This window comes from Hyperoodon ampullatus (assembly GCF_949752795.1).
Source record: "Hyperoodon ampullatus genome assembly, chromosome: 11".
In the NCBI taxonomy this organism is placed as follows: Eukaryota; Metazoa; Chordata; class Mammalia; order Artiodactyla; family Ziphiidae; genus Hyperoodon; species Hyperoodon ampullatus.
This window is the reverse complement of record NC_136924.1, coordinates 38240744-38268002: the sequence shown is the minus strand read 5'-3', so window position 1 is coordinate 38268002 and position 27259 is coordinate 38240744. Positions and strand designations below refer to the sequence as shown.

Genomic DNA, 27259 nt, shown 5'->3' with positions numbered 1-27259 from the left:
GGGGTGGAGTAGTCAGGGTGGGTGGGAAGAGATTCCCTCTTATTGCTAAGTGGACAGAAGGGTGCTTTCTTCCTCCTAGAGTTCACATCCTGTGACTTTCTGGAGTTTTGTGTGTGCATTTAGTTCTTATTTAAAGTTTGAGGATAAGGAAGTCAACTCCAGGAATGTCTCAGGAAAACCACGCTCCCTAAGTGGCTGCATTACGGGGCAGGAAGGGTGTGTGACTGCCCTCTGCGCCAGCCACAAGCAGTGATTTTTTAAAAAGTGATCCTAGCCCTTGCTCCCCCAGATCTGTAGTGACCCATCCTTGTAAATAAGCTTTGAGCAATGAAGGAGACACCCTCGTCCCAACTTGGGGCTCACACAGCTGACGTCAACAAATCTGACAAGCAGAAAAGTTGCTTTCTTGACCCTTTAAGGAAGCCAAGAGTAGCTCATGCAGATGAATGGACAGGGAGCCATGCCATTTCCCTTGGAGATGGTTACAAGTAGCCGGTATGGGTTTGCAAGGGCAGAAGGAGCTCTTGGTGAGCTTTCACCCTACAGATGGGCTAGGACCAGCTGACACAGACGATGGAGGGCAGTGCTGGCGAGAACTCCATTCCACTGGGAGGAGAGGGGGTGGTTTGGATGAATGGAAGAAGCAACTGCCCTAAAGGGGCAGCCGGCCCCTCCCACCGGCTGAGGGCTGAGAGGGGCCGTGGTGTTGGCTGGACACGCACAGCACTAAAAAAGGGCGTGGCCCTGCAGCAATAACAGCTGAGAGGAATGGAGGGAGGAGCGGCGCTTGAAATGGCCTTCATTCTGCAGTGGGGCAGGGGGTGGCTGGCACAGGTGGAAGGACAGTGCCCAGGAGGCCTTCTCCCTGCAGGGGGGTTGAGAACGGTTGAGGGTGTGGAGACCAGCAGCTGGCAGCAGACATATAAGACAGCTTCTCCAGGGAGGCTGAGCTCATGATTTAGGGGCACCCAGCATCAGTCTCCTACTCAGCCTCTCCAATGCCCCTCCATCACCCCGAGACCTCCCCCGCTAGGCCGAGGTGTCTAGTCCCACGTCTCCATATAAGCCAGGAATCCCTCTTCTGTTGAAATGTGGCAACCTCTGGGCTCTGACCCTGCCGCTATTCTATCCTGCCTCGAATAACTTTGTGGGTGAGGGAAGATGTGAGTTGGATTGGTAAGGAGCTTCCAGGAAAGACTGTGACCACGGTTTTGGGCCACTGGCAACATAATCACCTGCCTCTTTCTCCTGGGCCACTGAATCTTGGTCTTAAGTCTATGTGTTTTCCTAGCACCTGAGTGATAAGGGACTATAAACGCTGGGATCTGCAGGGGGCCAGTAAAACACCTAGGGTTAGACCAGCAGATGGAACAGGAGGTCGTAAGAGGTTACTGTAAAGTGTACCACTTGTTTTCCCTTGCCTAAGGCTAAACTGTTTCCCCAGTCGCAACTTTCAGCCACCTTACAGACTAAGGAGAAAGAGTAACTTGTTTGTAAAACAACAGGGGAAACATGCATTAATAAATACAGGGCTGAAGGGAAAGGCAAGAAAAGGCTACATGTATGATTGTGGGTATCGCTGGGAATGTCTACAGGGGTCAGGAAGAGGAATTGGGGAAAAGCAGAGAAAGACAGACAGAAATGTAATTAGCTTCAACATGAGAGAGAGAGTGAGAGAGAGAGAATAGAAGAGAAGTAAAGGGCGGGGGGTCAAGTATACACAAGAAGAGAGAAACAGAAGCCAGCTTTAAGTAGGAAGAATCCTGATGGAGAGAAGGGACGTGTGGTTTAAAATGGCCAAACTACCAAGAAAGACAAATACTGTATATTGTTCTTGATACTTCTTTAGACTCAGTTCTTCTAGAACTTAATGCCTAAAACAGGTTGTCTCACTTGCCCAGCACATGTGCTTCTTTAACCAGTGGGCACCGCATAACTCGCTGTGTCTCCTCCTTTGCTGGGCTGTCCACAAGCTCAGGGCCATTTTCAGCGCTCAACTGCAGAAACTTTCTTTCCCATGCCTCTCTATAAATCCGATTTCTCTTGAAATCTCAGTTTGTACTGTCCCGTGATTTAAGCGATGATTTTATTTTAAGTGGCCTAAAGTCATTTTTGGAAGTAGACTGGGCATAAATCCTAAATATAGAAATGAAGCTAAAGTGGATTAGGGTAAAAAGAAGTGAAAAGTCAGAGGGGGCAGAATGAAGGAAGGAGGGAAAGGGGGGAAAGGAGAGAAAGTGGAAGCCGAGGGGAGCAAGGCAAGGGGAGTGCGGAAAGCAGCAGTCTTTGGCGGTGACAGGTGGTAGCTTTTGGACAGTGAACGCGACACGGACCGAAGGGTGGAGCTCTCTCCTCTACTTCTAGGTACTGCCTCTTTCTGCAGGAGCCCAGCTCTGGGCTACTTCTCTGCTCTCCCCTGGCCTTTCTTTTCCCAGATAGTCCTAGCCTTACCCCAGACCACCCCGGACTTACAGGGAGGGTTAAGTCATCCACTCCCCGTCCCCTCCCAGGTCTAGCTCCACAGACTGTCCTTGGAGAATCTCTGCAGTCCCTGTTTGCAGGTGGGTTTCAGAGGTAAGAAAGCGTTACCTGTGGCTCACCTGCTCCCATCATTTTTAAATGAAACCTCCCCCAGACCACTTGAGTGAGGCACACGGCTTTGTTCTGGGACACAAGGAAAGGAGACAGATAATGGACAGCCATGGAGGAACCAAACTTACAAGGGACTTTCCAGGGAGGGCAGTAAAAATACCTCACCCCTGCACACGCACACGCACACACACACACACACACACACACACACACTGTAGACAAGATGCTCCACAATTACCAGATAGGCCTGTGGGACAGGAGAGGAAGGAAGAAGGTGGTTGGTGGTGGTTTGGGGATGTGTGTGCGTGGAGAAGTGGGTATGTATGATGATACAGAGAAAGGGTCATCATGGGTTACTGTCGTGGCTTTCCTCTGTGTCCACGCTCACCGGAGGGAGGCCTCCATTGTCATTGAGCCGCTTGGCCCTGTAGGTCTCATAGTGGATGTTGTGTGTCACTTCCTTGAGGTCCTGGAGGTGGGTCCTGAAGGACACAGGGTGAGAAGAGACAAGGATGTGATTAGGGGCAGGAGGAGGAAGAGGGGACCCATGTCTGAGGTCCACACATCACGTCCATGGCCTGGACCCACTCCAAAGAGCCAATGATACCTCTTGAGCCCCTTTTCCTTCGAGTCGGGAGCTGGGACTGGAGCAGAAAGCTCTGTCAGAGAGACCTGGGGACTGAGGAAGTGGATCTGAACAGACGGCCTCCATACCCCAAATAATTAAACCTGCCATCTGACGGGAGGGGTGCATCTTACCTGATGACAAAGTCTCGAAGCAGGGCAAACTCACAGTGGTTGAGGTTTTCCACTGTGAACAGAAAAAAAAAAAAACAGGTGGTCATTTCACTAATGCAGCAACACCAGCAGGTGAATTTCTGTTCAGGTCATGGAGGCATTTAGGAAGGAACCACGGGTCAGGCTATGGTCACCCTTTCAGAGGTGTGCTCATCTTGGCACTTCAGTGCACTGGATTTTACTCATTGAACAAGTATTCATTAAGTAGCTACAGGGGCACAATACTACTCTAGACTCTGTGGAATAAGCACTATTATATTTCCCATTTTATAGAAAAGGAAACTAATACACAGGGAGTCTAAGAAACCTGCCAAAGGCCTAAGACACAATTCCTATCTCTAAGGAGCTTATAATCTGATTGGAAGACAGTAACACACATAGAAAATAACTGCGCCATCTTAAAAAGGTCATGATGGCTTGATAAATTTAATTCAACATAGACTGAGTGCCTACTATTTGCAAATCACCTGCCAAAGACTGTGGAAGCAGAAGAGGATTAAGTCACAAACCCTCTTGTCTCACAATCTAATGGGTAGGACAGATATTCTCATAATTCAAGGCAGATGATGAGAAAATGCTATTTTTTAAAAAACCCCAACAAAGGGTCATAGAAAAATGAGAGACAACACGATATAATGGGATGAACTTGGTTTTGGAATCAAAATATCTGGGTCTAAAATCCAAGTTTCACCACTAACAAGTCACGTGATCTTGGACAGGACACTTAACCTGTCTGAGACTCAAGTACCTCAGCACTTGATGTTCTGAGAACAGCCACGCCTACCCTGCTCCCTTCTGAGGGGTATCACAATGCATGTGATCAACTGAAGCGATTCTCTGAGAACTTTCAGAATCATTGTGACCTTCTCAAGGTCACAACGTTCCTAATAAAATGAAAATGGCAACATCTGAACAACCCTTCAGGAGTTTTTCAGATCATGCCCCCTTTCATGTGAAAACCTTTCTCTGGTTTTTCCGATCCTTATTAATCTCTCCATGTTCTGAACTCCTTTGACCCTCGAGCTAGTGCCTCCCGGTCAGGTGCTAAATCCATCTTTTATTGCTTCCTGCCTGTGAGCCTCATCTTCCCAATTCGACTGTAAGCCCCTTACGGCAGGGTCTGGCTGACATTCATTTTATATCTTACATCCTAGGGCTGTGCCTTGACCTATAGATGCTTAATAAATAAGCAAAATTGGCCAGCGGCCAGTTCTTCAAGAAAATGCACTGAATTACCTTCAATGATCCCCCAGGGAGTTTTTCTGCCGAGGACCCGCTTGCCATTCACTTGGTACTCCTTGTCACTTCCCACTACGGCGAAAGGCATGCTCTCCTGCTGACAAACCAGACACACGTGCATGTCATCCTCCTACCATCTGGGCCTCCAAGGGCAGGATGGAGTACGGTCCTGTGCCTCTAGCCTTGAACTGCACATTTCTGAAGCTCATTCAGTGATCCCACTGATGGCAAGGGCAAGGCTCTCGTCTCTTAAAAAGAGAACTGGACTGGGAGTCCGAGGGCCTGGGTCCAACCCCGATGGCTCCCCTACCTAGCTGGTTAACCTCAGTAAGTCAGCTTTCCTACAACTGGAGAATGCTTCACGCTCTTCAGCACTTTATCAGGTTTGGTTTGATTTGGAACAACTCTGGGAGACAGCCAGGAAAGACAGACCTCTTAAACGACACCTACACAACTGACTGCCAAAGTAACTGAAGCTTTACACTGTCTCCCCCACTGGCAGAGGCCCACACCCGCTGACCTTCCAGAGCTCAAAGGCTGCTTTCTGATGTGCGTTGGCCCCTCTGCTCCACCAGGTGTCTGTTCCCAAATCTTTTTGCCTGGTGTGTACTTGTTGCTGCAATTGGATAAATTAACTATTATATAAGCTGAGGACATATCAGTGGGGAGAGTTGTTTCTCTGAAAATTAAGTTGAATGTTTCAGAAAGACTCCATAATGGTGAGTTGCTTTTGCATTCAGAGCGGACTTACCTTCAAAGAAGAGGGCTTGTCTCTCTATGAAAAGAATGTTTAATGAATGTATTAAAACACTTAAGATTTATATTAAAACATTTATTTTAAAACATTTAAGATTAATATGTTTCATTTTTAAAATAATTTCTTCACTTCAATTGATTTTTTCAATTAACTGACCAACTACCTGTCTCAACTACATCAGGTAAGGGGCTTCTACCAGGCTACCACACTTGATGAAGAAGGAGACCAAAGCAAATGAGTGATTTGTCCCAGGTTACAGTGGTTAATGGAAAAGCTCAGACTAGAACTAAGGATTCTGATGTAGAATCACGGAATAGTAGAAGTTTAGAATTGAGAGGGATCTTAGAAATCACATAGGTCCGTGGTTTCCAAGCCAGGTTTCATGAAGCCTTAAGATTCCCAGGAGAAGGACTTCCCTGGTGGCGCAGTGGTTAAGAATCCGACTGCCAATGCAGGGGACACGAGTTTGATCACTGGTCCGGGAGGATCCCACATGCCGCAGAGCAACTAAGCCCATGTGCTACTAGAGCCCGCGCACCACAACTACTGAAGCCCACGCACCTAGAGCCCATGCTCCACAACAAGAGAAGCCACCGCAATGAGAAGCCTGCGCACCGCAACAAAGAGTAGCCTCCGCTCGCCACAACTAGATAAAGCCCGCGCACAGCAACGAAGACCCAACACAGCCAGAAAAAAAAAAAATTCCCAGGAAATACCCTAGGGGCTGCTCAGAAGGTAGGGCTGTGCCTGTGTCACTTAGCCAAAGCAGCTCTGTTTTTGTGTTTTACATATTGGAGTCTGTCTGACATTTAATTTTTTTAAGGGTTCTTCTAGGGGAAGAAAAAAAAAAGAGCCTATAAGCCTCTGAATTTTATAGAAGGGGAAACTGAGGCAGAGCTCTGATAGAGTATAGATACTTTGGACCCCAGCCTGAAGCTTTTCCTGCCTGTGCCCTTCCATCACCCCATACCTTGGTTTTACTTGGCCCTGTGGGGGAACGAGAGGCTTCTGTGTGGTCTGGGGATGGACGGGAGCACTGGCTGTCTGGGTGCAGGGTTCACAGTCCTGGCCAGCACCCCAAGTCCTCATCCTCTCCCATGACACTTCTGGTCTGGGTCAGGCAAGGTGGGGCAGGGAGTATGGAAAGGGAAAAGCCGGTTGAAAAACAGAAGTGGTACATGATACACATCCCAGGGGGACTAAGGCGGGCATCCGTGTGATGAACAGAGTCCCAGGCACCTACCCGGATTTTGTCATTCTCTGTCTTGTCCTCCAAATCCTCATCAAATTCCTTCTGGGGGTAGAATTCAATGCCATTTACTTCAAGCTCCTTTCGAACCTAGAGGTGGGGAGGAGAAGCATGGTAATGGGAGAGAGGGCTATGTGTGCGTGTGCATGCATGTGCAAGTGTGTGCATGCTGAAGTCAGAGGGATTAATGCAGTCTTTGATAATCCAGTTGTCTCTGAACTCTGAGGCCCTGGGCAGCAGGAGGATCCTGAACATATGGGAGACCCAATCCTACAATTACCATAGCCCACCCCAGCCTGTGATGAGGAAGAGTCTGGGGGTATAGCTTGTTTATCTTAGGGTAAGATTAGGATTCAGACAAGCAGTACAGCTGGGAACAGATTCCACATGGGCAGCGCTCATGCCATACTTGTTATATTCCTGTTTGCAGGGAAGAGAGGTGCATCGTCCCCACCCCCAGCCTCTCTGTTTATCCTCTTTCAAAGCTCGGCTTAAGTCTCCTCCTCCAGGAAGCCACCCAGTATCTTTTCAGTAATCTACTTGACTGTAAGTTTCTTAAAGGCAGCAACTGTCTTTATACTTCTTCTGCATCTCCCCAACCCCGTCACCTTTGTGTCCGACACAGGATAGAGCTTATGGAAAATAACAATAAGGACGAGCAGGCAGTTGATTAATTAGTCCTTCAAGCAGCCTAACAGTGAGGAGGGGTTTCTCATGTTCATGGTGATTTATGTGTTCAGAGGTCTTTGCAGGTAAGTTTGGAGGGCAGGAAGAAGGCTAGAGCTGCACTAACTTCTCTTCACTGTCGGTCCCCAGATACCACCAGCCCAGCCTCGTTAATGGTTGAGTAGGGGCTGGGTGGGAAGCGGGGTAGAGGGTGGATATAATAATGAAGGATAGGAGAGGGCTTGGACCAGAAGAGGGGAAGGCAAGGACGGGGACAGGAAAAGGAGGAGGGGGCCTTCTCACCCTTTGCTTGAATTCAGACTTCTCCTCCAGGGTCATGGTGTCAGCCTTCGCGATGACAGGGATGATGTTTACAACTTTACTGAGGTGTTTCATGAACTCCAGATCGAGAGGTCGCAAGCTGGGGCCCAGAGAAGGCAGGGTGTCAGAGCCACCGTGCCCTCCCCCACTCAGCCACTGCCACCATTCCAGGGGCACCCTTGCAACAGGAGGACTGGGCTGGGAACTGGCTGAGGCCAAGAGGCTGCTCCCTTTCCTATCCGACACACATCCACCCTCTCAATGTGCAGGAGAGACCCCGACTCTCTACCCACACATGGTCCACCACCTCTCTTTCTCTTCCTTGGCTCCCATGCACATCCTGCCTTCTTTAAGCCCCACTCGAACCACGCCTTCATGACATCTTTTCTGACCTGAGATTTCTTTCTCCTGGGAACAGCTGTGGACTGCTGCCCCTACCCAAACGTCCTTGTGTCACGGTTACACGTGTGTGTCTATTCTGCCTACAAGACAGCACTTTTTGACAGGCCTCCTCCCAGCCCCCAGTTAGTCCTGCAGGGGTCCATCTGGGGGCCTGACCCCTCCCCCATCTGCGGGACCAGCTTCCTCTGGACTCTGGGGCCCCAATCTGGCTCTAGGTTGCAGTCTAGGGGACTCATTCAGTCACGCTATCTGCCGGCTTGCTCTGACCTTGGGTCCAGGTTCTAGGCAGGGATAACGCAAACTTTTTGTCGAGTTCCTGAGCGCCTCCTTTGAAAACCTGCTGAATATCTGATTCCTCCAAAATTGGGGGCCTGCCTTGCTTGTGCCATCTTCTCAAGAACTGAACTAAGCTGGGCTTAGTGATAAATTACGAGACACCCGCCCTCTGCTCGCCTACGTGGATTGCTCCATTTTTTCCTGGTACTCCCTATCATGTAGCCCCGCCTGATACTCAACAACCAGAGCCCCCAGCATGCTCTGCTCATTGCCAGTCTTCATCTCTAGACACCTGGCTCCCCATGCTGAGCTGGCCGCCCACCAAATGCCTACAGCTGGGTCCCCACCCCGCAAACACCAGCCCCAATCCAGTAGCCCAGCCCCTCCCCATGTCACCCTTTATACTGCCCCCGACCCCAGGCTTGTGCAAAGCAGGTATCTCTTGAACAAATGAGGAGCATTTTGCGCACATAAACCAACTTCTGTCTGCCGGCACAGTCGTGCTGTGGTGCTAGAACAGCAATGGGCAGCGTAGGGGCTGATGTTGGTCAGCTTCACTCTCCTGGCAAGAAACTCTGGGGAATCACCGGACTGTAACCATACTGGGGCCCATCTGGCCCTCCCCAGCTGAGTCCATGTAACGGTTACCCACTACAGGTTGGGCAAGATGATGCAAACTAAAGCCAGACCCAGCAATGGGGGTGGGACTGGTACATACGAGTGTCCCGTCGGGGAGATGAAGTAGAGACAGCAGTGGACACGTGTGTCAGGGATGCGTTTCTTCCGGGCTATGTTCACCTCCTCCTTCAGGAATTTCTCATATTGTTCATTGATGTATTTCTCAATGGGCTCCCAGCTGGGGGGTGGGAAGAAAGCAGATGGATGTCCCAGAAGGACAGGACCTGGGAGCTCACCTTAGACATGGTCAGGTAGCAGTCCCCTCACGTCCATCTCATGTCCTACCTCCCCTGGTGGGTCTAGGTTACCTGCTGACTATTCTCCCTCTGCCTCCCATGGATGGCTTTCCTTGTGAGCAAGGGGAGAGCTCCCCTGGGGACCTAGCTCTCTGCCTGGGCTAAGGGAACCTGCAGAACCCCATTCCACTCCCGACAGCAGCACACACTTTCCCCACATCCATTACTTATTAGCTGGGCAGCTCTGGGGAAATCTCTGCCCCTCTCTGAAGCTGTTTTCTCATAAGTAAAAAGAGAGTAACAATAGGTGCCTGGTGAGATTCATATAAGAAGCAGAAAGAACAGGTATAGTATTTAACAGAGCAATGGCACATAGAAAGTACTCAGTCATGGCAACAATTCATTGATAACAATGAATAATAACCCTTCTCTGTCCAGGAGTGTGTGTATAGCCAGAAAAGAAGGTAACCAGCCACTTCTCTAAGATCAATACAGCCAGTTCCTAGGTGTGCTGCTGAAGGTCCTGTCTGTCTGGGGCAGACCCCAGTTCTCTCACAGAGGCACAACTGTCACCATCCCTGTCTGGGAGCAAACTTCTGCCTGGAACCTTCTGTAAAGTGGGGAATGTCACTTGCCATCTGGTTCTACAAGGATTAAGTCATTAGTCACTGCAGTCGCTGACCTACAATATACCCTGAAAGGAATTCAGAACAAAGAAGAGGATAAGGCTCTCTGCACTATGGGAAAACAGGACCTTAGATAGTTCTATTTCAGAAAAAAAAAATTTTATGGACCCAAATCCTTGCACCTTCCCCTACTTAGAAAAGCACTAAGATCTTAACTGAGATATCTGATCCTCGTGACGAGCCTTTTGCTGAGAGGTTTGCTTGACTCTCCGTATCCCCCAGCCAGAAGTCACACATATATTGCCTCTCGCCCACCTCTTCAGAGCAGGTCCTCAGAACCATCTGAGAGTCTGTCTCCCGGGCTACAGTCCTCAGTGAGACAGTGAATGAAACCCAACTCACAGCTCTTACGTTGTGCTTTTTTTTCACAGTCGACCCTTCCGTCTATGTCTGGGCAGTGTATTTCACCCCTTCTTGGCTGGACGCTGACTGCAGCTTTACTCTGTGGATTCCCAGAGGCAAAGATTCTCCATGGAAACTCCCCTTCCTCTTGTTTTCCACCCATCCTCTCTTTGTCCAGGGCTACAACATCTGGCTCTCAGGCCAAGCTCCCTGCCACAGCCTTCAGGTCAGCCTGGATTTGCACCCCAGTTCCTCTTGCCCTGCCTCTCCTGCCTATTACGACAGATCCACTCCCATCTCCAGGCAATCCCTCGGCTGACATTCCCTCTATACTGTCCCCCTCCACCCCCATACCTGGGCCCCACGTGGACCTCTTGCCTCCTGACAAAGCCCCTCCCCTCTTTCAGCAAGTCTTCCCGCTTAACCCCTCAGCAGGGAGGGCGCAGACGGTTCTCAGTGTGAATGAATCTGCGCCACATTCAGTATCTGCCTTGCAGAGTCTTTAGGGTGGAAAATCTCACAGGCAGACATACCAGTTTTCATTGTTGATCTGGTCTCCAAAGCCTGGCGTGTCGATGACAGTCAGCTTCATTTTGACACCGCCTTCCTCTATCACTGAGGAGTGAACAGAAAAGGCACCAGGATGCCGCAGAGCAACTAAGCCCGTGCGCCACAACTACTGAGCCCACGTGCCACAACTATTGAAGTCCGCGTGCTTAGAGCCCGTGCTCTGCAACAAGAGAGGCCCCCACAAGAAGCCTGCGCACCGCAACAAAGAGTAGCCCCCGCTCGCCGCAACTAGAGGAAGCCCGTGTGCAGCAACAAAGACCCAACGCAGCCAAATATAAATAAATAAATAAATAAATAAATTTCTTTTAAAAAGGTACCAGGGAGGTCACTCCTCCAGCTGACACCAGGTGCCCCTACCAGCCGGGGGGGACCTGGGCTCCTTCCTTCTGCAGGACTGATTATTGGAAAAGTCGAGTTCAGGGTCTTCAACACCTTTGTCCATGCTGTTCCCTGTGCCCGAAATGCCCTCCTTACCCCTTCTGCCTGTCTAAATCCACCCAGCCTTTGTCATCCAGCTCAGATCCTACTTCATTCCTTTCTAATTCCCTCACCCCCTTTCCTGGACTTACAGTCTAAGGAGTTGGCTCCCTCGTGTTTAGGGCTTAATTCTATTCTGTCTTGAGGTTGCCTTTCATCTCATTCCCCAAGAAGCCCCATTCTTTCCCTTTTCTGGCAGAGGCTCCTCTGAACAATGCCCATCGGAGTCCCTGCCTGGTCCCCACCGTGCCCGATAGCTTTGATCTCCACTGTCTTGGGAATCTTCTCTTCCCGGTTCCAGCTGGAGGCCTTGCGGCTCACTTGGGATTTGAAGAGGGTGTTGACTAGCGTCGACTTGCCCAGTCCACTCTGACCTGCAGCAAGACAGGAGGAGGATGAGAAAGCAGGGAGACCCCATGCCCACCCGCCGAGTCTAGTATCTCTCCCCTGAGCTTACAGAATTCTAGAGCTGTGATCCAGGCCCTTGACTGACAGCTCACTGGGGAGGCAAGGGGCTGAGTAGGGAAAGCGGGTGGGTGGGAACGGTTTCCTACTTACTGGTGAAGGACCTGGGGGAATGTTAGTTGGATTCCACATTCTCTCCTTCTGGAGCCCCAGGACCACTGGGAAAGGAACAACCTCTGCATTTGTCTCGTGTAGTGGTTTTCGGTTTGGTTTTGTTTTTGCTTGACCTAAGTTTTTAATATTTAATCATACTAAAAGTAAAGACAGAATTACTTGGCATACTGACACTGCAGTTCTGCAGAAGATTTCATTCCAAGGGAGAGTTCCGCACTAAAAAATATTTGAAAACCACTGGTCTGAGCAGTGCTTCTCAAGCATGCACAAGAATCACACCGGCAAGCCTGGCAACTAATGAGTGGCACTGGCATCCCCTGGATGCTTGTAGGAAGTGAGGTATCCCAGGCCCCACCCCAGCCCTATGAATCAGAATCTGCATTTTAACAGGACTTCAGATGAATCAAATGGGCAATAAAGTCTGAGGTGTGCTGGTCTAGAGCATTCCTGTCATATATTAGGAAATGGGCCCGGCAGGGGGCTGGAGCCTAAGGTTCTAGACTCAACTGTGCTTCTTCCCTGAAGCCTTGGACTAGCCATGTTTGCTCCTCTGGGCCTTAGTTTCTCTTTACTGATAGGACGGTGGGGAGGGAGGGAACTGGATGAGACCAGGGATGGCAAATAAGGTACATTTCTCAATCCAACTGATGAACTGGCAGTAGCCACCTGCCTAATATGTTTAAAAGGCTACCTCTGGGCTCGGTACTGACCGCGCGCAGTGACTGACCCGTGACGAATGCCACAGGCACTACCGGGGAGAGAAGTGGCCCAGCTTGCTAGAACTGGCGGTAGAGTGGTGAACAAGACATCATCCTCACCCTCAAGGAGCCATTTGGTGTGAGGGAGGCAAAACATAAGCGGACAATGCCAAAGGGAATCTAATCCAGTCTCTCTGGGATCAAGGAGGACTTCTACGAAGAAGCAATAACTAAGCTAAAACCTAAGAATGACTTCAAATGACCCATGAGAAGCTGGGAGGGCGGGTTCTAGAGAGAGCGAACAGCATACACAAAGGCTAAGAGGTAGGAAAGAGCATGGCAAGTCCAGGAGAACTGTTCCTTGTAAGTGAGCAGTCGAATGCTACATGGGAAGTGGTAAGAGATGAGTGGAGAGGTAGTACCAGGCCAGGCTAGGAATTTAAACCCTTAAACTTATGAAAGATTTTAAGTAGGATGTGTGACTTGAGTTTTGCAGGGTGGAAAAATTATTTGGTCACTGGTGGACAATGGATTGAAGGAGACAGGAGACAGAGAACCAGGAGAAAAAGAGGTTCGCACCAGAAAGTAAATCAATTCATGTCACCAAGCACAATGTTTAGTTTAGCCGATGTTTTTTACAGCAAGACTTTCCAGATGATTTACACTCTGGCCTAGCTCCTTATGTTTGAGCAGCACTGAGTCAGGTGGCCCTGGTAATTCAGGGGAGAGATCCACTCAGCCTAGGGTGGTAGCAGTGGAGATGGAGAGAGGTGGACAGACTTGAGAGATATTTACCAGGTAAAATTGACCGTATTTGATGATTGACTGGATTGGGGGATAAAGGAGGAGGAAAGAAGGATGATGCCCAGATCCCAGTTTCAGCAACAGAGAGAATATCTCACTGAGATCAGGCAAAGGCCCCTCTCTGCTCTTACATTCTGTGACCCAGTGACCCTACTTAGTGACCAGTGTCCTGGAAATTCTCTCTAAGCTTGAAAGCACACAAAAGATCAGAAAGAAGACCACCTTTCATCCGATCCTCCCCCAGCTCTTGAAGGCAGGGGAGGACACTCGTGATGCCCCCCGTGTGCCACACACACGAAGGCAACTTGAGCACAGCTGCAAGGCTGCCTGTGTACAGCCAGGTGGTGATGGGGCCACAATGACCACCCACCCACAGCTCCCACCCTTGGATCGGCCAGCCTGAGGGGAGAAAGGGGTCAGGCCTTTGTGATCCGCACAGTGAGATCTTTCCTCCGAGAAAGAGCTCATTCTAGAGAAGCCAGGGCTTGAGGCCGTCCTCGAGAAAGAATCGGGATCCTGGGTGCTGCCCGCCACCAGGGCCTCCAGGGAACCCACGGCCTCCATACCAACGACCATGATGTTGAAGTCAAAACCAGTCTTCATGGTCTTCTTGCGCATCTGCTCGATGATGGTGTCGATGCCAATGTAGCCCAGCAGGTTGGGGTTGATGCTGACGGGCTTCATGGGCACTGCCGGCTTAGGCCTGGGCTCAGGCACCAGCTCTGACATGGCTGTGTCCGTCCTGGTCTCCGGGAGCCCTGAAAAGCCAAGGTGGGAGGGGTGGGCTAGAGGAAAGCAGAGGTCACGTGGAAGGCACAGTATTATTCTCTGGATACAGAACCATACAGAGTTGGGCCTGGAAGGGACCTTACATGTCATCCAGTACAGGTCTCTCATCTCACAGATGAGGAGACTGAGGCCTGGGAGGGAAGGGCTTGCCTAAGAACACAGAGCAAGTCAGATGCAAAATCTAGACCAGTACCCAGACCCTCCAGTTGCTGGGGCACTTTCATATGCATCTTGCTGCTCCAAAGAACCACATCTGTGTCTCTAACCCAGGGGTTTCTCCACCTTGGCACTATTGACATTTTAGGCCAGATAATTATTGCAGGGAGCTGTCCTGTGCATTGTACAATGTTTAGTGACATCCCTGGCCTCTACTAGATGCAGGTAGTAGCCCCCTCAGTTTAATGCCCAAAAATATTTCCAGACAGTGACAAATGTCTCCTGGGGACAACAGTGCCCCAGCTGAGAACCACTGATCTAAGAGATGTCTGGGGTTATTCCGACCTGAGTCCTGCCTCCCCCAGAAAAAGGGCAAAGACCTTTTAGGATACTGGACCTAACATCTGTTGACTGCCTGTCACTGATCCAGTTGCTTGTCTTTTAGAAGCACATGGGGAGACTTCCCTGGTGGTCCAGTGGCTAAGACTCTGTGCTCCCATTGCAGGGGGCCCAGGTTAGATCCCTGGTCAGGAAACTAGATCCCACATGCCACAACTAAGTGTTCACATGCCGCAACTAAAGATCCCACACACCGCAACCAAGACCCGGCAGCCAAGTAAATAAATAAATTTTTTTTTTTTTTTTTTTTTTTTTTGCGGTACGCGGGCCTCTCACTGTTGTGGCCTCTCCCGTTGCGGAGCACAGGCTCCGACGTGCAGGCTCAGCGGCCACGGCTCACGGACCTAGCCGCTCCGCGGCATGTGGGATCTTCCCGGACCGGGGTACGAACCCGCGTCCCCTGCATCGGCAGGCGGACTCTCAACCACTGCGCCACCAGGGAAGCCCAATAAATATTTTTTTTAAAAAAAAGAGGAAGCACATAGGGCTACCCCATCTCTGCAGAGTGAGCATCACTCCTGTCTCCCAGCCTCCGTGTCCCCTCTGTTCCACAAGCACTGCTGCAAAGTAAGGAGGTCTGTGCCCTGAGGGTGCCCCAGACACCCTCAGAGCCTTAGTTTTGAGTCTGAGGGGGAATAAGTCTCCCCTTTTGACTGTTGGGGAGAGGATGAGACGCAAGTAGGGGCCATCACTGACCTAAGATGACATGACACAATGTGTTCTTGGGATGGTGGGTGGCAAAAGAAAGGGGAGGCTGAAATCACAGCCCTTCCCCAGTGGAGAAAGGAAAACATCCCTCTGGGTCTGGCAGATCATGGGTATATTCACATACAAGAGAAATCTGTGTGTTTCCTCATCAGGCCACTGTCCACCAGGGTGGGTTTCAGGATACAACTCCACTTCCCTCCCCATAAAACGGGGGTGTGTGGTGACGTGGAAAGAGCCTGGCTCTGCTGCTTGCCAGCTTTGTGGACTTGGGCAAACCACCCCCCCTTCCCATGCGCCTGCTTCCTCCTCTGTACTCTGTAAACTGGTTAGGATCGCTATTAAGGCTGTAGTGACCACTGCACACGAGATATATGCCTAGAAGCGCCTGCACAGCGCCTCACTGTTCCAGACCCTCTTGCTCCTGTCCCTTTCAAGTTCACAGCCTGTCAGGAGGGGAAATGAAGTGGTGCATGTGAAAGCACTTGTTAAAGGGAGGTGCCCCAGATACTAATTACACAGCACAGTTACTGGACTCCACGCTCTCCAAAGGCCCTCCTCCAGCTCTGCCATTCTAGAATCCTATGGTTCATGGTTACCACCCTGCAGAGTCTCAGGCTCACAGAGAGAACTGATGGAGCAGCAGATGGGAAAGAGGGTGAGGGGACAGGAGTACCTCCCTCCCCCACCCCCAAACCCAGCCAGGAGTCTGTTCTTGTACCCCTACCACCTGGTCCTTCCACTGGTCCTGGCAAGACTCTCTCTCAATTGGAAACCATTCTTTCCTTGTCACTCCCAAACACAGCCAAATCTGACAAAGTCTCAGGACCTCCCCAGGGCCTGGCGTGGCTCCCTCCTGCTTCCCAGGAAGCTGCTGCCAGCCAGGCGGCCCCAGAAGGCAGCAAGATTGGCTCAGCCCTGCAGCAGCTCTCAGCAGCCTGGCCTCCACTTCCACTCTGCACATGGCTCCCGGACCCAACTCAGCACACCTGCACTGGGGGCCAATGTCCCATTTTCCCTGCCCAGCTGCTCACACGGCTGGCCCCATTCATCTCCCTCATGCCTCTACAGCCAGCCCATTTGGTCTCCACAATCTGTGTTGTGAGATAGATCCATCGGTGTGTATGTGTGTGTCGGGCAGGCAGGGACTTACCTCATTTTACAGACCTGGAAAGTGAGTCTAGTATTTATTTATGGGAGTTTTTGTAAGTATTTTTATAAAGTGTGTGTCCTCACCATGGCCTGCTCAGCCCTGGTCTGTCAACTGCAGCATCTTCAACGATCATTCCCAAAAAGACAGACCCTGGTTGCAAGAAGGGGCCGGCCTACCAGATTCCCAGGCAACTTCTAGGGGCTACAGCAGGGCCGCTGCAGGTCCAGAACGGGAGCAGATCTCACCTTCATTCTTCTATCAAGCACCTACGAGCACCCATAGAGCTCCTGCTGGCAAGCTGCCCCTCCCAACCACATGGCAATTACAACCACCCATCAGCCACAATTACTGCAAATCTGTGGTGGGTCACTGTGTCACAGCCTTTGCTGGAAGACCCTTTGCCCACTCCAGCCCCTAGCTAACTCGGACTCTTTTTTCACCATTCAGCCCAAGGGCTACCCCTCAGGAAAGCCTCTGCTTTCCCATCTCGTGTGGATGCCCCTCTTCTGTGCTGCCTTGGCCCCCTGACTAACTTTCTAGTCATCACATTCATGCATTCACTCACTCCATCCCATCCATCCCATCCAGGCCTTTCCACATGCTGTCAAATGGGAGACTACTCCAGCCAAACTTTAGATTAAATGCCAAGGACACTTTTGGACCCCAGACAAGGTCCTTGCCCCCAAGGGCCCACTGTTTGGTGAGGGTGCCTGACAAGGACATAAAGCCCTCCAGGGCACAGGACAAATGCAGCTCTGGAGCTGAATTCTGTAGCTCCATCCTCTGCCCTTACAGCTCCCCTGGTCCTGCCATGCCAACTCCAGATGGCCCATACTTGACTCCCAGCTGGATGACCCCTGTGAGCCTCAGTGTTCTCCTCAGGAAAATAGGTACAGAACCTACCTTGCTGGGTTGCTATGAAGCTTATACAAAAGCATGGACATAAATTACCTGGCACTGAACATATGCCAGTTCCCACCCTTCTTCAGGGCAGGAGCCACGTCTTATTGATTTCTGTGCCCCAATGAACCTAGTATAACAAGACACTCAGCAATGAATGAATGAATGAATGAATGCATGCAAGCCTCACTGCAAGGCACATGTTACTTCAGAGCCATCACTTTTCTCCTCCCTCAGATGCTGCTCCCTTGGCAGAGCAGCTGACCTCCACCCAGCAAATGGCTCTTGTGTGGGCCACAGTCACGGAGGTAGACTCTGTTATGAGACTTTCTCCTTCCCCTGCAACAGGGATTGGAGGGGGGCTCCCCAAGGGTGGGCAATAGCTCAGGATAGGGTCACAGCAGGATGTAACTCAAATATGCCATCCTGCCTAAGTGGTTCTTGGGGCTCCTCTTAAGCTCCCAGCTCTCTCAGGGCCCCTGGAGAGGAGGGGATCTGTCTGCAGCACCCCCTGCCAGGAGCCACCTGCCCATCAGTGCTCCAGGAAGAGACACTGTCCACCCCACTCAGCTCTAGCTTAGTCCCCACAGAAACAGCACCTCCCACCATCCCCGTGCCAAGCAAGGACCCTGGTGCTTTCTTTTACAGGCAAATGAATGGCTTTGTCTTTGTCTGGCCCAGGGACCCCACCCCTCTGTTGGGAAGGTGGCAGCAGGGGGAGGGGACCTTTCCAGAATAGCACCTTCCTCCCTGGCTTAGTGGGGATCCAGGGGATGGGGAGGTCCTTCCATGGGGAGCTGCAGATCTTCCCCAGCCCCCAGCCCCTAGCAGCCTTCAAAACACCACCCCCACCCGCAGAGGCAATTCCAGTCCACCCCAGCTCCAGCCCCCGGCTCTCAGAAAAGGAATCACAAAAGATATCTTAGTACTTTCCCATTCACAGAAGCAAAGGGCCCTGGGATACCCCTGCCTCCATCCCAGTCCTCTGGAGGCCAACGAGTTCCCTTGGAGACCACCAGCTGGTGCCTGTCTCAATGTGCGCCTGTGGGGGGGGCGGAGGGGTCTACGTGTCAGCGCACAGGTCTCTTGTCTGGCTGTAGGTGGTCCTGATACCTGTGCGTGGTGTGCATGTGTGTGCACTTCTTGGTGTGCTCCAGTGTGGAGCTTTCTGTGCGCATCTGGGTGCCTCCTCGCTTCCTCAGGGCTCTCTGTATCTCTCCGCGTTTCCATATGTGCATTTCTCCGGGCTTGTACATCTTGGGGTGTGTGCCACCGTGTGTGCGTGTGTCCGTGCGTATGTCACCGCGCATGGGTTCCTCAGCGCATCAACCCTCCCCGGGTAGCATCTCCAGCCGGGCTTTGGGGGCCGCAGCCTCCTCCCGGCGCGCGCCAGTGGCCGCGCCGGCCTTCCTACCTTTGGACATGAATCCTCCTTTGTCTCCGTTCCTCCGGGAAGATGCTCAGGGCGCGGGGCTGCAAGGCTGAGCTGGACGCGGGCTCCTCCTGGGCCGAGCAGACCCTGCAGCCGGGCCTCGCCCCTCTGCGTTCTCCGCCCACCCGCCCGGCCCGCGGCCCGGCAGCGCCGTCCCCGCGCCCCGCGCCCCGCGCTGCCGCGCCGGCCCGGGACTTCGACTCGGCTGGCTCGGCGCAGCGCTGCCCCTGCCCGCTTGCACCGATGCCGCCGCCGCCGCCGCCGCCGCCACTGCCACCCGCACCACGTGACCCGCCCGCCCCGCCGAGGGCCCCTCCCCCTCCCCCTCCCCCTCCCTCGGCGTCCTCGCCCGCACCGGCTCCCCTCCCGCCCGCACACGGGAGCGGGCACCCAGGGCCGGTTGCGGGCCGCCGGGGAGGCGCGCGGGGGCGCTGTGCCTGCAGGCTCGAGGTGCCGGGCGGGGCATGGTTCCCGCATCCCAGTCCCGGTCCCTCCCCCTCGATCCTGCTGCCGGCCTGTTACCCTCTAGGCCGGGGCGGGGCGGGAAGGGCAGGGGACCTGTGGGAGCGGCGGGAGGCGGTGAGCGCGCGAGAGTCACGCGGTGGCTGGGATGCTGGGCTGGTTCAACGCGGTTCTGCCCGGACGCGGGTGACTGTAGAACCCTGCGTGATTCAGGAGCTCGGGTTCCAGGCCTGGCTCTGGGTTGATGAGCCCTGTGACCTTGAGCTAGTCAGGAACTTTCCTGAGCCTCAATTTACCCGTCAGAAAAATCATCCTTGCATTCAATCAACGTGAATGGACAGCATATTGCCAGGCCTTGAGGGGACAGGAATGAGGATCATCATTTCTGCCCTCAAAGAGCTCTGGGTCTGGTGGGTCAAGACAGAAAGCTGGACTGTCCTAATGCAGGGGGTGGGGTATGCACAGGGTACTGTGGGTGCAGGGAGGTGGGCACCCCCCGGGTACTGTGGGTGCAGGGGTGAGGGCCCTTGGTGGGGGCCAAGATGGAAAGGCAAATATAGGTGCGAGGGAAGAAGGGAAAGCAGTCTATGGAGAGACCCAGAGGCGAGAGCTGCATGGTGCTGGGGACAACAGAGCTCCTGGGTGCACCAAAGCAGGGAAAAGTCCAGACAGGGATATAGAGTTAAGAGGCTGGAGAAGTCCAAAGCCTTGGAAGCCAGGCTAAGGAGCTGGACTTATCAAAGAAGATAACAGTGGGTCACCAACAGCTGTTCAGCAGAAAGTGCTGCCATGAAATATATGAGTCCCTGTGGCAGCTGTGTGGAGGGTCAGGGGGTGGCCTCACAGGGACAGGGGGATGGAGAGGAGGGGAGAGACAGCCAAAGACTGAGGAGGTTGATCAACAGAGTTGGAATTAGACTGGATGGGATGAAGGAGAGAGAAAGATGAGGAAGAGGAGGATACCCAGGTCTCTGGTATGGTGCCTGCAGCTGAGGGAGTGAGATCAGGGAGGGCAGAAGTCAGGAAGAAAGGGGCTACTTCTAGATATGCCCGGGAGTTGTCTGGGTAGAGAGGTCCGGCAGGCCACTGGCTGTCTACACCTGCATTTTGAGAGAGAGGGCTGGGCTGAAGATGGAGGGAGAGCTGAGGTCCCATAGGGAGGAGGGAAGACCAGAGCCTGGGTGGGCTTCCCCAGGCTGAGTGTGCAGAGGGCAATGAGAAGGGGGCTGACAACCCCCAACGCCAATTAAGCCACTGGACTGGATGCTTTCCAAGCATCTGCCAGACCCAGAATCTCTGAGCCTTTGAAATGTTGGGAATGAAACTGCCCAGAGTAGAATTCCAAGATCTGGGTTCCCATTAGCTTACTGCCATCAACCAGCTGTGTGACTTTAGGCATGTCACCGCCTCTCTAAGACCAAATGAACTTCTAGCCCTTGTGTTGACCTGTTTTTACTTCTATGTAGGACTTCCAACCTACAAGTCCCCAACTCACCTTTCAGGACTAAAGGGCTGGGGGTAGGGGACTGAGAAAAAATTCCAGGTGAGGCACCTTTTAAGCAACAGCCATCTTCCTGAAAGGCCGACTGGGGATGATTTAGAAAGTCTTGGGTGAGATCACTATTCACATCTAGAGGAGCCTGGCAGTGTCAACTGTTAGACAAATCACCACTTACTGAAGTGCTGGTCTATGTTTTCGTGTAGGTGGTTTGCTTTTCAAGCTGGACTCACCTATAGATCACCTGATTATTTCAGCTCTTCAGGGAACAAAGAAACAATCATGGAAGATGCTAAAGGACAGACTCAGCATAATTGCTCTCCCACAAATTACCCCTGTAAACCCTCCTTCTGATGGCTTCCCTCAACCTGATCTCTGACTGGCGGGGTGGGACCCCGTTCAGGGTGCACCCCCTGTGTTCTGCCACTCAACCCCATTCCCTTTTCTCCCAGCTCATTCAACTCTGACTTTAAAGTCCCCCAGATTTATCCAAGCATAATCCAGTTCCAGGCTCATACACCCCAGCAGTCCAGCGCATCCCCAGCCCAGCTCTTCGCATTTACCTTTGGTTTCTCTGGCCAGGCCCAGCATGGTGATCTCTGTGACCCGGTCTGTGGCAGCATCTGTTGTAGCATGGTCCAGGGCTGCATCTGTGCTTCTGCTTGGCATTGATGGGTCGGTGATACTGTCTGATCTAGTCAGCTTAATGACACTGTCCAGTGCGGTCTCACCAGTGACTGGGTCTGGGGTGACTGACACAACTGAATGCATGGCTGTGCCCAGCCTGCTTGTATCCAAAACAAGAGAATCTGTAGTCATGTCCAGCTTGGCTATATTCGCCCTAACCAACACCATGGCTGTGTCCAGCTTGACTGGATCTGGTGCTGCCACTTCCCTGGCTGTACCCTTTGTGGTTGTATCTGGCTTGGCTGTGCCTGCTGTAGCTATGACTTTGCCCAACTTTTCTGGGTCTGGGGTCACCACATCCATGACTGTGCATGGCTTGGTTGTGCCTGCTTTAGCCAAGTCCATGGCAGAGCCCAGTTTGCTATCCAGATGAGGGAACTCAGTGCTTGTGTCCAGTCTAGATGTGTTTGGTGTAGCCAAGTTGACAACCAAGCCAGGCCTATTGGTGGCCATTGTGGATAAATGTCTGGATGTGCCTGGCCTCGCTGTATCCAGAGCAGCCAAATCCATGGCCGTCGCAGGCCCCGTGGCAGGGATGGCCCTTTGGAGATGCAGCCGGGGTCTCTGAATACCCCTGGACCGGGGCTTGCCTCTTCCTGGAGAAGCTCTGGTAGGCACATGGGCGGTCATTGGGACAGGGTGCCTCTGACCCACCAAGCCTGGCCCTGCAGGACCTGGTGGACCCTGAGCTAACCGGGATTGGAAAGGCAGGGTCAGGCATGAGCTCACCAGGGGCTTCTCCACCGCAGACATCCTGCTGGGCTTGGCCAGACCTGGGCGACCTGGGCCCTCGTAGTGGACCCTGTCCCCTGGCACTAGGGTCACAGATGGTGAGTCAGGAGAAGGCAGCCTCCCTCCTCTGTGGGTGGCAGCCTCCCTGCCCGGGGTAGACACCTGTTCCCAGTGAGAAGGTAGGGGGCCCAAGGGCCATGCCTGGCTGTGCTGGCGGACTGTTAGGGAGATGGAGCTGAGCTTCCTGGGTGCCAGGCTCCTGCCAGTCTCCTGTGGGGGCACACTCCATGCCCTAGCTCCAAGGCCTGGTCGGCCGGAAGCCTGTGGGCTGTGGCTCTGGGGGAAAGCATCAAGATGGATGGTCTTCTTGAGAACAGGGATGAGAGGCGACACCCCTCCAGGGAGCTTTGAGGGGCGGGCAGGGCGCCCCAGTAGGTGGCTGCGGGAGAAGGAGGTTCCAGCGCCTGGGGCTCCGTGAGGCTGCATCGCAAAATCGCGGTCCACCCAGGTCTTTTGTCTTCCCCTGATCAATAGAGAAAAGGGGCCAAGCAGGGGTGAGGTGCTCGAGCCTGCAGGTGCTGGCCTTCCCCCTCCTGACTAGCAGCTAGCACTCCTCTGAAGAGGCCTTGTTTGGGGGACTGTCAAGTCCTCAGTGGAGAACACATGTCCCTTCCTACAGCCCTCCTACAGCCCCCACCTGCTACATGCCTACACACCTCACACACATGGTCCCTCACACACACACACCTACCGAGATACCAGGTGAATGTGGAAGAATGTTCCAGCAATGGGTGGAATCCAATGAGCAGGCTGCCCCGGCATGAGGAAACCTCTCCCTTTGCAGGCCTGAGCGTGGCCCCTCTCTGGCCAGCTCCATGGAGGTCACATATACATGTTCAGGAGCCCCAGTGGAGGGCAGTGGTTATTGGAAGCTTATCTGCTTCTTCCAGAAGGGGCCAGAGGACTCTGAGTTCCCACACACAGCAGCCAAAATAGGAGTTCAGGCGCCCAGGTAGGAGACCAAGAGATGACCAGTTTGGCTTGGGAACAGGGTCTGCACCTGGGGCTCCTGCCCGGAACCAGGAAAGAGCCCTGGGCTGGCCTGCTGCTGGAGCTGAAATCGGAGCCAGAATTGGAGCTGAAGAGGGCCCTGGATGAGGTGAGGCTTGGGAAGTAGAGAAGTAATGAGCATTCACAGGGTACTTGTCCAGTGAACAAGCCACAGTATCTGCCCTGGGGGGACCGGCCATCCCCAGGGACACCAGACAGTGAAGCAGGCAGAGCTATGCTGGAGGTGAGCCTTGTGGGGGAAGCATTAGCTCAGCCTTTGGGGTTAAAGGAGGGAGGCTGGGCCTGGGACTGGGGGAATTCACACAGAAGGCCCAAAGGTGAGGAAATGTGGCATCTTTCTGAAAATCCTCCATGGGGCTCCCAGGCTGTATTGTGGGGGAGGGGCGAGACAAGGCTGCAGGTGCGCTGGGGCCCAGGCCAGGCCACAGTGATGCTCAGGCCCTGGAAGATGACCTGGTCAGATCTGCAGGTGGCCACTCCAGGACTGTGTGATGGCCAGATCAGGGGGAAGAGAAGTGGAGGCAAGGAGGGAGTTCCCTGGTGGCCTAGTGGTTAGAATACCAGGCTTTCACTGCCGTGGCCCAGGTTCAATCCCTGGTCCGGGAACTGAGATCCTGTAAGCCTCACAGCAAGGAGAGTAGCGAGTTGAAACACTCTGTGAGCTGGGGGTGGGGCTGGAGAAGGCTGAATAGCACAGAGGAAGCAGCAGCAGGACTGCCAGGACAGGGCGAGTCAGGGAGGGGGCATCAAGGACTCTGGCTGGTGGTCTGCATGGATGAGCCATCCCCCGAGGGGGTCCACAGCTCCCAGACGGCCAGCTGGTGCACACTCTGGGCTCCATATAACCCACCCTCTGGAACAAAGTTGTTTCTGTTGCTTTCAGCACAGCAGGTGGGGACATGATACTGCTGAGGGGGGCTGGCAGCAGGGGCTTATGGGGGGGAGTGTGATTTTATGGCTAGGGCCCTAAAGTTTGGAGCAGGGACGGGGAAGGCAGGACATTGGAGGGATCTTCATCATCTTTCACGGTGGCACCCCAGCCCCTCATCCCCATCCAGTCACATATTTGTACCCAAGGCTGTCCCTGCCTTATCACCTCCCCACTTGGCTTATTCCTGCAGCCCTGCTTTGGGGCCCTTACTCACAACCACACATACCTGGGTACATGCATGTTTACCCTGCACTTAACCACAAACATCTACCCTCAGTGGGTACACACACGCACACACACACACACACACAGAGCTGGCCAGAGGACAGAATTTCTGAGATCTATTTGTTCTAACATCCCCAGATCCCTTCCCATCACTGAGGATCCACCCGCCATCAATCACTTGGTACTATCCTCCCTCCACCCACAAATACTCACCTACCTTGATCAGAGAACAAGAAAGGTCTAGTGTTCTTCAGTCTGGGAAGCTAACTCTAGTGCAGGGCCCTCACCTCCTCCGCGCCCAGATTCTGGCTGTAATGACCAGCTCAGGGATCTCATCCCTCTGGTTCCCTCAGTCTCCAGGCTGTAGTCCCCAGGCCTAGGGCCCAGCCTTCTCCTGACCTGTACCACCAGCTACATCCACAGCTGGGCTGGGCTGTGGGGCAGGGAGGGGCCGGCTTCTCAGCAGTGGGCGTCAGTGAATGGCTGCTCTGAGCCTCTGGAATCCCAAAGGGCCATGGGAGGCTCGTAACAGCCAGGCTGGGCTGCCCTGGACTCAAGGACATGTGGGGTGTGGTGCCCTGCTGCCTGCCCTCGTCAAATCTGCTCTGTCTCCCACAGACTCTGACCCTGGAGAGATGTCTGCGATATAGGAAGACTCCAAATATGGCCACGTTCCAGTGGTCCCAGAGCCGACCTCACTTCTGCTTTCCCTCTGCATTGCCCCACACCCTGTTTAGTTCTGTGACCCTCAGACCACCTTGGCCACCCATCTGAGATCTTTCCTGAAGCAAGCTGGAGCTCCTGGAGACTAAAGCAGGGGCTTTCTGCTTCAACAACTATCCCCTGAGCCCATGCTCCCTCCAGCTGGACGCTGTACTAAGGCCCTGAGCCTGCGAAGATGACCCTCCCCTGGGCCTGAGGAGACCCAGGAGGCCTCCCAGCCTGGCTCTGGCATTGCGGGCTGTCAGCAGACCCTGGCCCTTGGGCTGGGCTGGGTCCCCTCTTCTGCCTTTATCATAAGAATAGTAATAATAATGAAGGTGATAATAATAGCTACCATTTACTGAACACTTACTATGTGCCAGGCACTATGTCAGGGCTGGGAAGGAGCCCGCTTCTGCTCAGGAAGATGGGAAAGTAAATAGATCCTTACAGTAACTATAATACAGCAGTGACGGTGGACATCCTCCGAGCACTCACCCTGAGCCGGGAACTAGGCTAAGTGTTCTCCTGGCATCTTCTTTAATCTTTGCCTCATCACAGGGACCAAGCAACTGAATTTTTAATTTTATTTAAATTTAATTTATGGCTATGATATTGGACAGCACAGTTCTGAAGGGCCTGGATTTTATTCATCTCTGGGTCCCAGGGCCTGGTAAGAATTACCCTCATAAGTTTCTGTAGAATGAATGAATAAAAGGAAAAAATGATTGAATGAATGGTGAATATGTGGACCTAGGAACTTCCACTCTTCTTATTCATTCCCTCCCCTTCAAGCTTTAGGTTCTCAAACTTGGCTGTGCTCTGGTTACCAGGACAACCTGCTGCAAGTCCTAGTGGGTGGGGAGGGGATCTGTCTGGAGTTCTTCCCCTTCTCTCCTTGCTTTGAGGCCTGAGGACCAGCCTGATTCTAGGAAGAAAAGAGGTGTCTGGGGGAGGGGATAGCACAGCTCTCCCTGGACAGATTGAGTTGGGGGAGCATTTACCGCCCACCCCCACTGGATTGCATTATCTTTGAGATGCAGAAACCCTGAGCTGAAGTCAGGGGTCCTTACTCGCTGGCTTCTCTCCTCTCTTTGGCCAGTGACTGACTCACTGTGCAACTTCTATCAGATCTCTTGCCCCACTGGGACTCAGTTGCCTTTTTAAATAGGAACCAGATGCCTTCATGTGACCTCTTGGAGGTCTGGAATTCCTCCATCTTGCTCTCTGCCAGGCTGTTAGGGCCTTGAGAGCAAGGAATGGGTCTTGTTCATCTCAGTATTCCTGCTGCCCACCTGCCCGTCTCTCTCCTCCAGTGTTGGGGGCCTGGACGAAACTGCCTGCCTGTTAATTACGTGCTTGGGTTCAGCTGCCCTCTAGTGGCCCAAAGTGGCAATGACCTCCTTGTGTCTGTACACAAGTTTTTTTCCCACCAAAGGAAAGATTGACAGGCCTGAAAGTGGCCTCAAAGGACAGACCTCCACCCAAGCAAAAAACCATTGTGGTGGCCTCCCAGACAAGTGGCACAAGCTCTAGAGTCTCAAACCTGGTTTTGTTACAGCTGTGCGATTTTGAATAAGTCACTTAATCTCTGTGAGCTCCAGTTTCTTCATCTGTGAAGTGGGAATTATATCAGTCAAGATGGGTTAAATTATGTTTCAGTAACAAACAATTCCCAAATCCCAGTGACTTATAGTAACAACTATTTATTTCTGATTCATGCCTCATGTCCACTGTGGTCTGGGTCCACTGAGGCTCTGTTCCATGTCTCCTTCACTCTGGAACCCCGGCTGATGGAGCAACCGCCTTCTGGAGCCGTGTTGGTCTTTGTGGCAGAGGAAGGAGAGAGTGGTGAATCATATGGTAGCTATTAAATGCTTTGGCCTGGACTTTTCTGATCACAACTCATTGGCAAGAACTAGTTGGAGGAAGGTTAACCCTACCATGTACAAGAGTGGAAGAGCCAGGCATACTTGGTGAGCAGCACTGCTGGCCCCCTCACACAGCTGTAAGGATGCAGTGAGAAGTGCCATTGCACTATCCCGCA

General features: G+C 52.7%; 2 protein-coding genes across 4 annotated transcripts; both read right to left on the bottom strand.

The window, feature by feature from the left end:
• Positions 1-799: 799 nt before the first annotated feature.
• LOC307060982 (neuronal-specific septin-3) lies at positions 800-14123 on the bottom strand (the record flags this gene model as incomplete). 3 transcript variants are annotated; one of them, XM_079715899.1, is made up of 10 exons in its annotated part: positions 800-865; positions 2981-3074; positions 3352-3403; positions 4627-4723; positions 6630-6725; positions 7605-7722; positions 9019-9156; positions 10776-10857; positions 11535-11663; positions 13937-14123. In XM_079715899.1, 10 exons carry the CDS (start codon positions 14097-14099, stop codon positions 800-802), a joined length of 1035 nt encoding a protein of 344 aa, XP_079572025.1. The 3 variants fall into 3 exon arrangements, with proteins under 3 accessions (XP_079572025.1, XP_079572023.1, XP_079572024.1); XM_079715897.1 differs by having other exon boundaries at positions 4627-4726; positions 13937-14099; XM_079715898.1 differs by lacking the exons at positions 800-865; positions 11535-11663 and having other exon boundaries at positions 2939-3074; positions 4627-4726; positions 13937-14099.
• Positions 14124-18932: 4809 nt separating this feature from the next.
• Positions 18933-22769, bottom strand: LOC307060389 (uncharacterized protein; the record flags this gene model as incomplete). The annotated part of the gene is made up of 2 exons (XM_079714908.1): positions 18933-19462; positions 21428-22769. The coding sequence occupies 2 exons, from the start codon at positions 22767-22769 to the stop codon at positions 18933-18935; spliced, it is 1872 nt and encodes a 623-aa protein (XP_079571034.1).
• Between the last annotated feature and the right edge of the window lie 4490 nt (positions 22770-27259).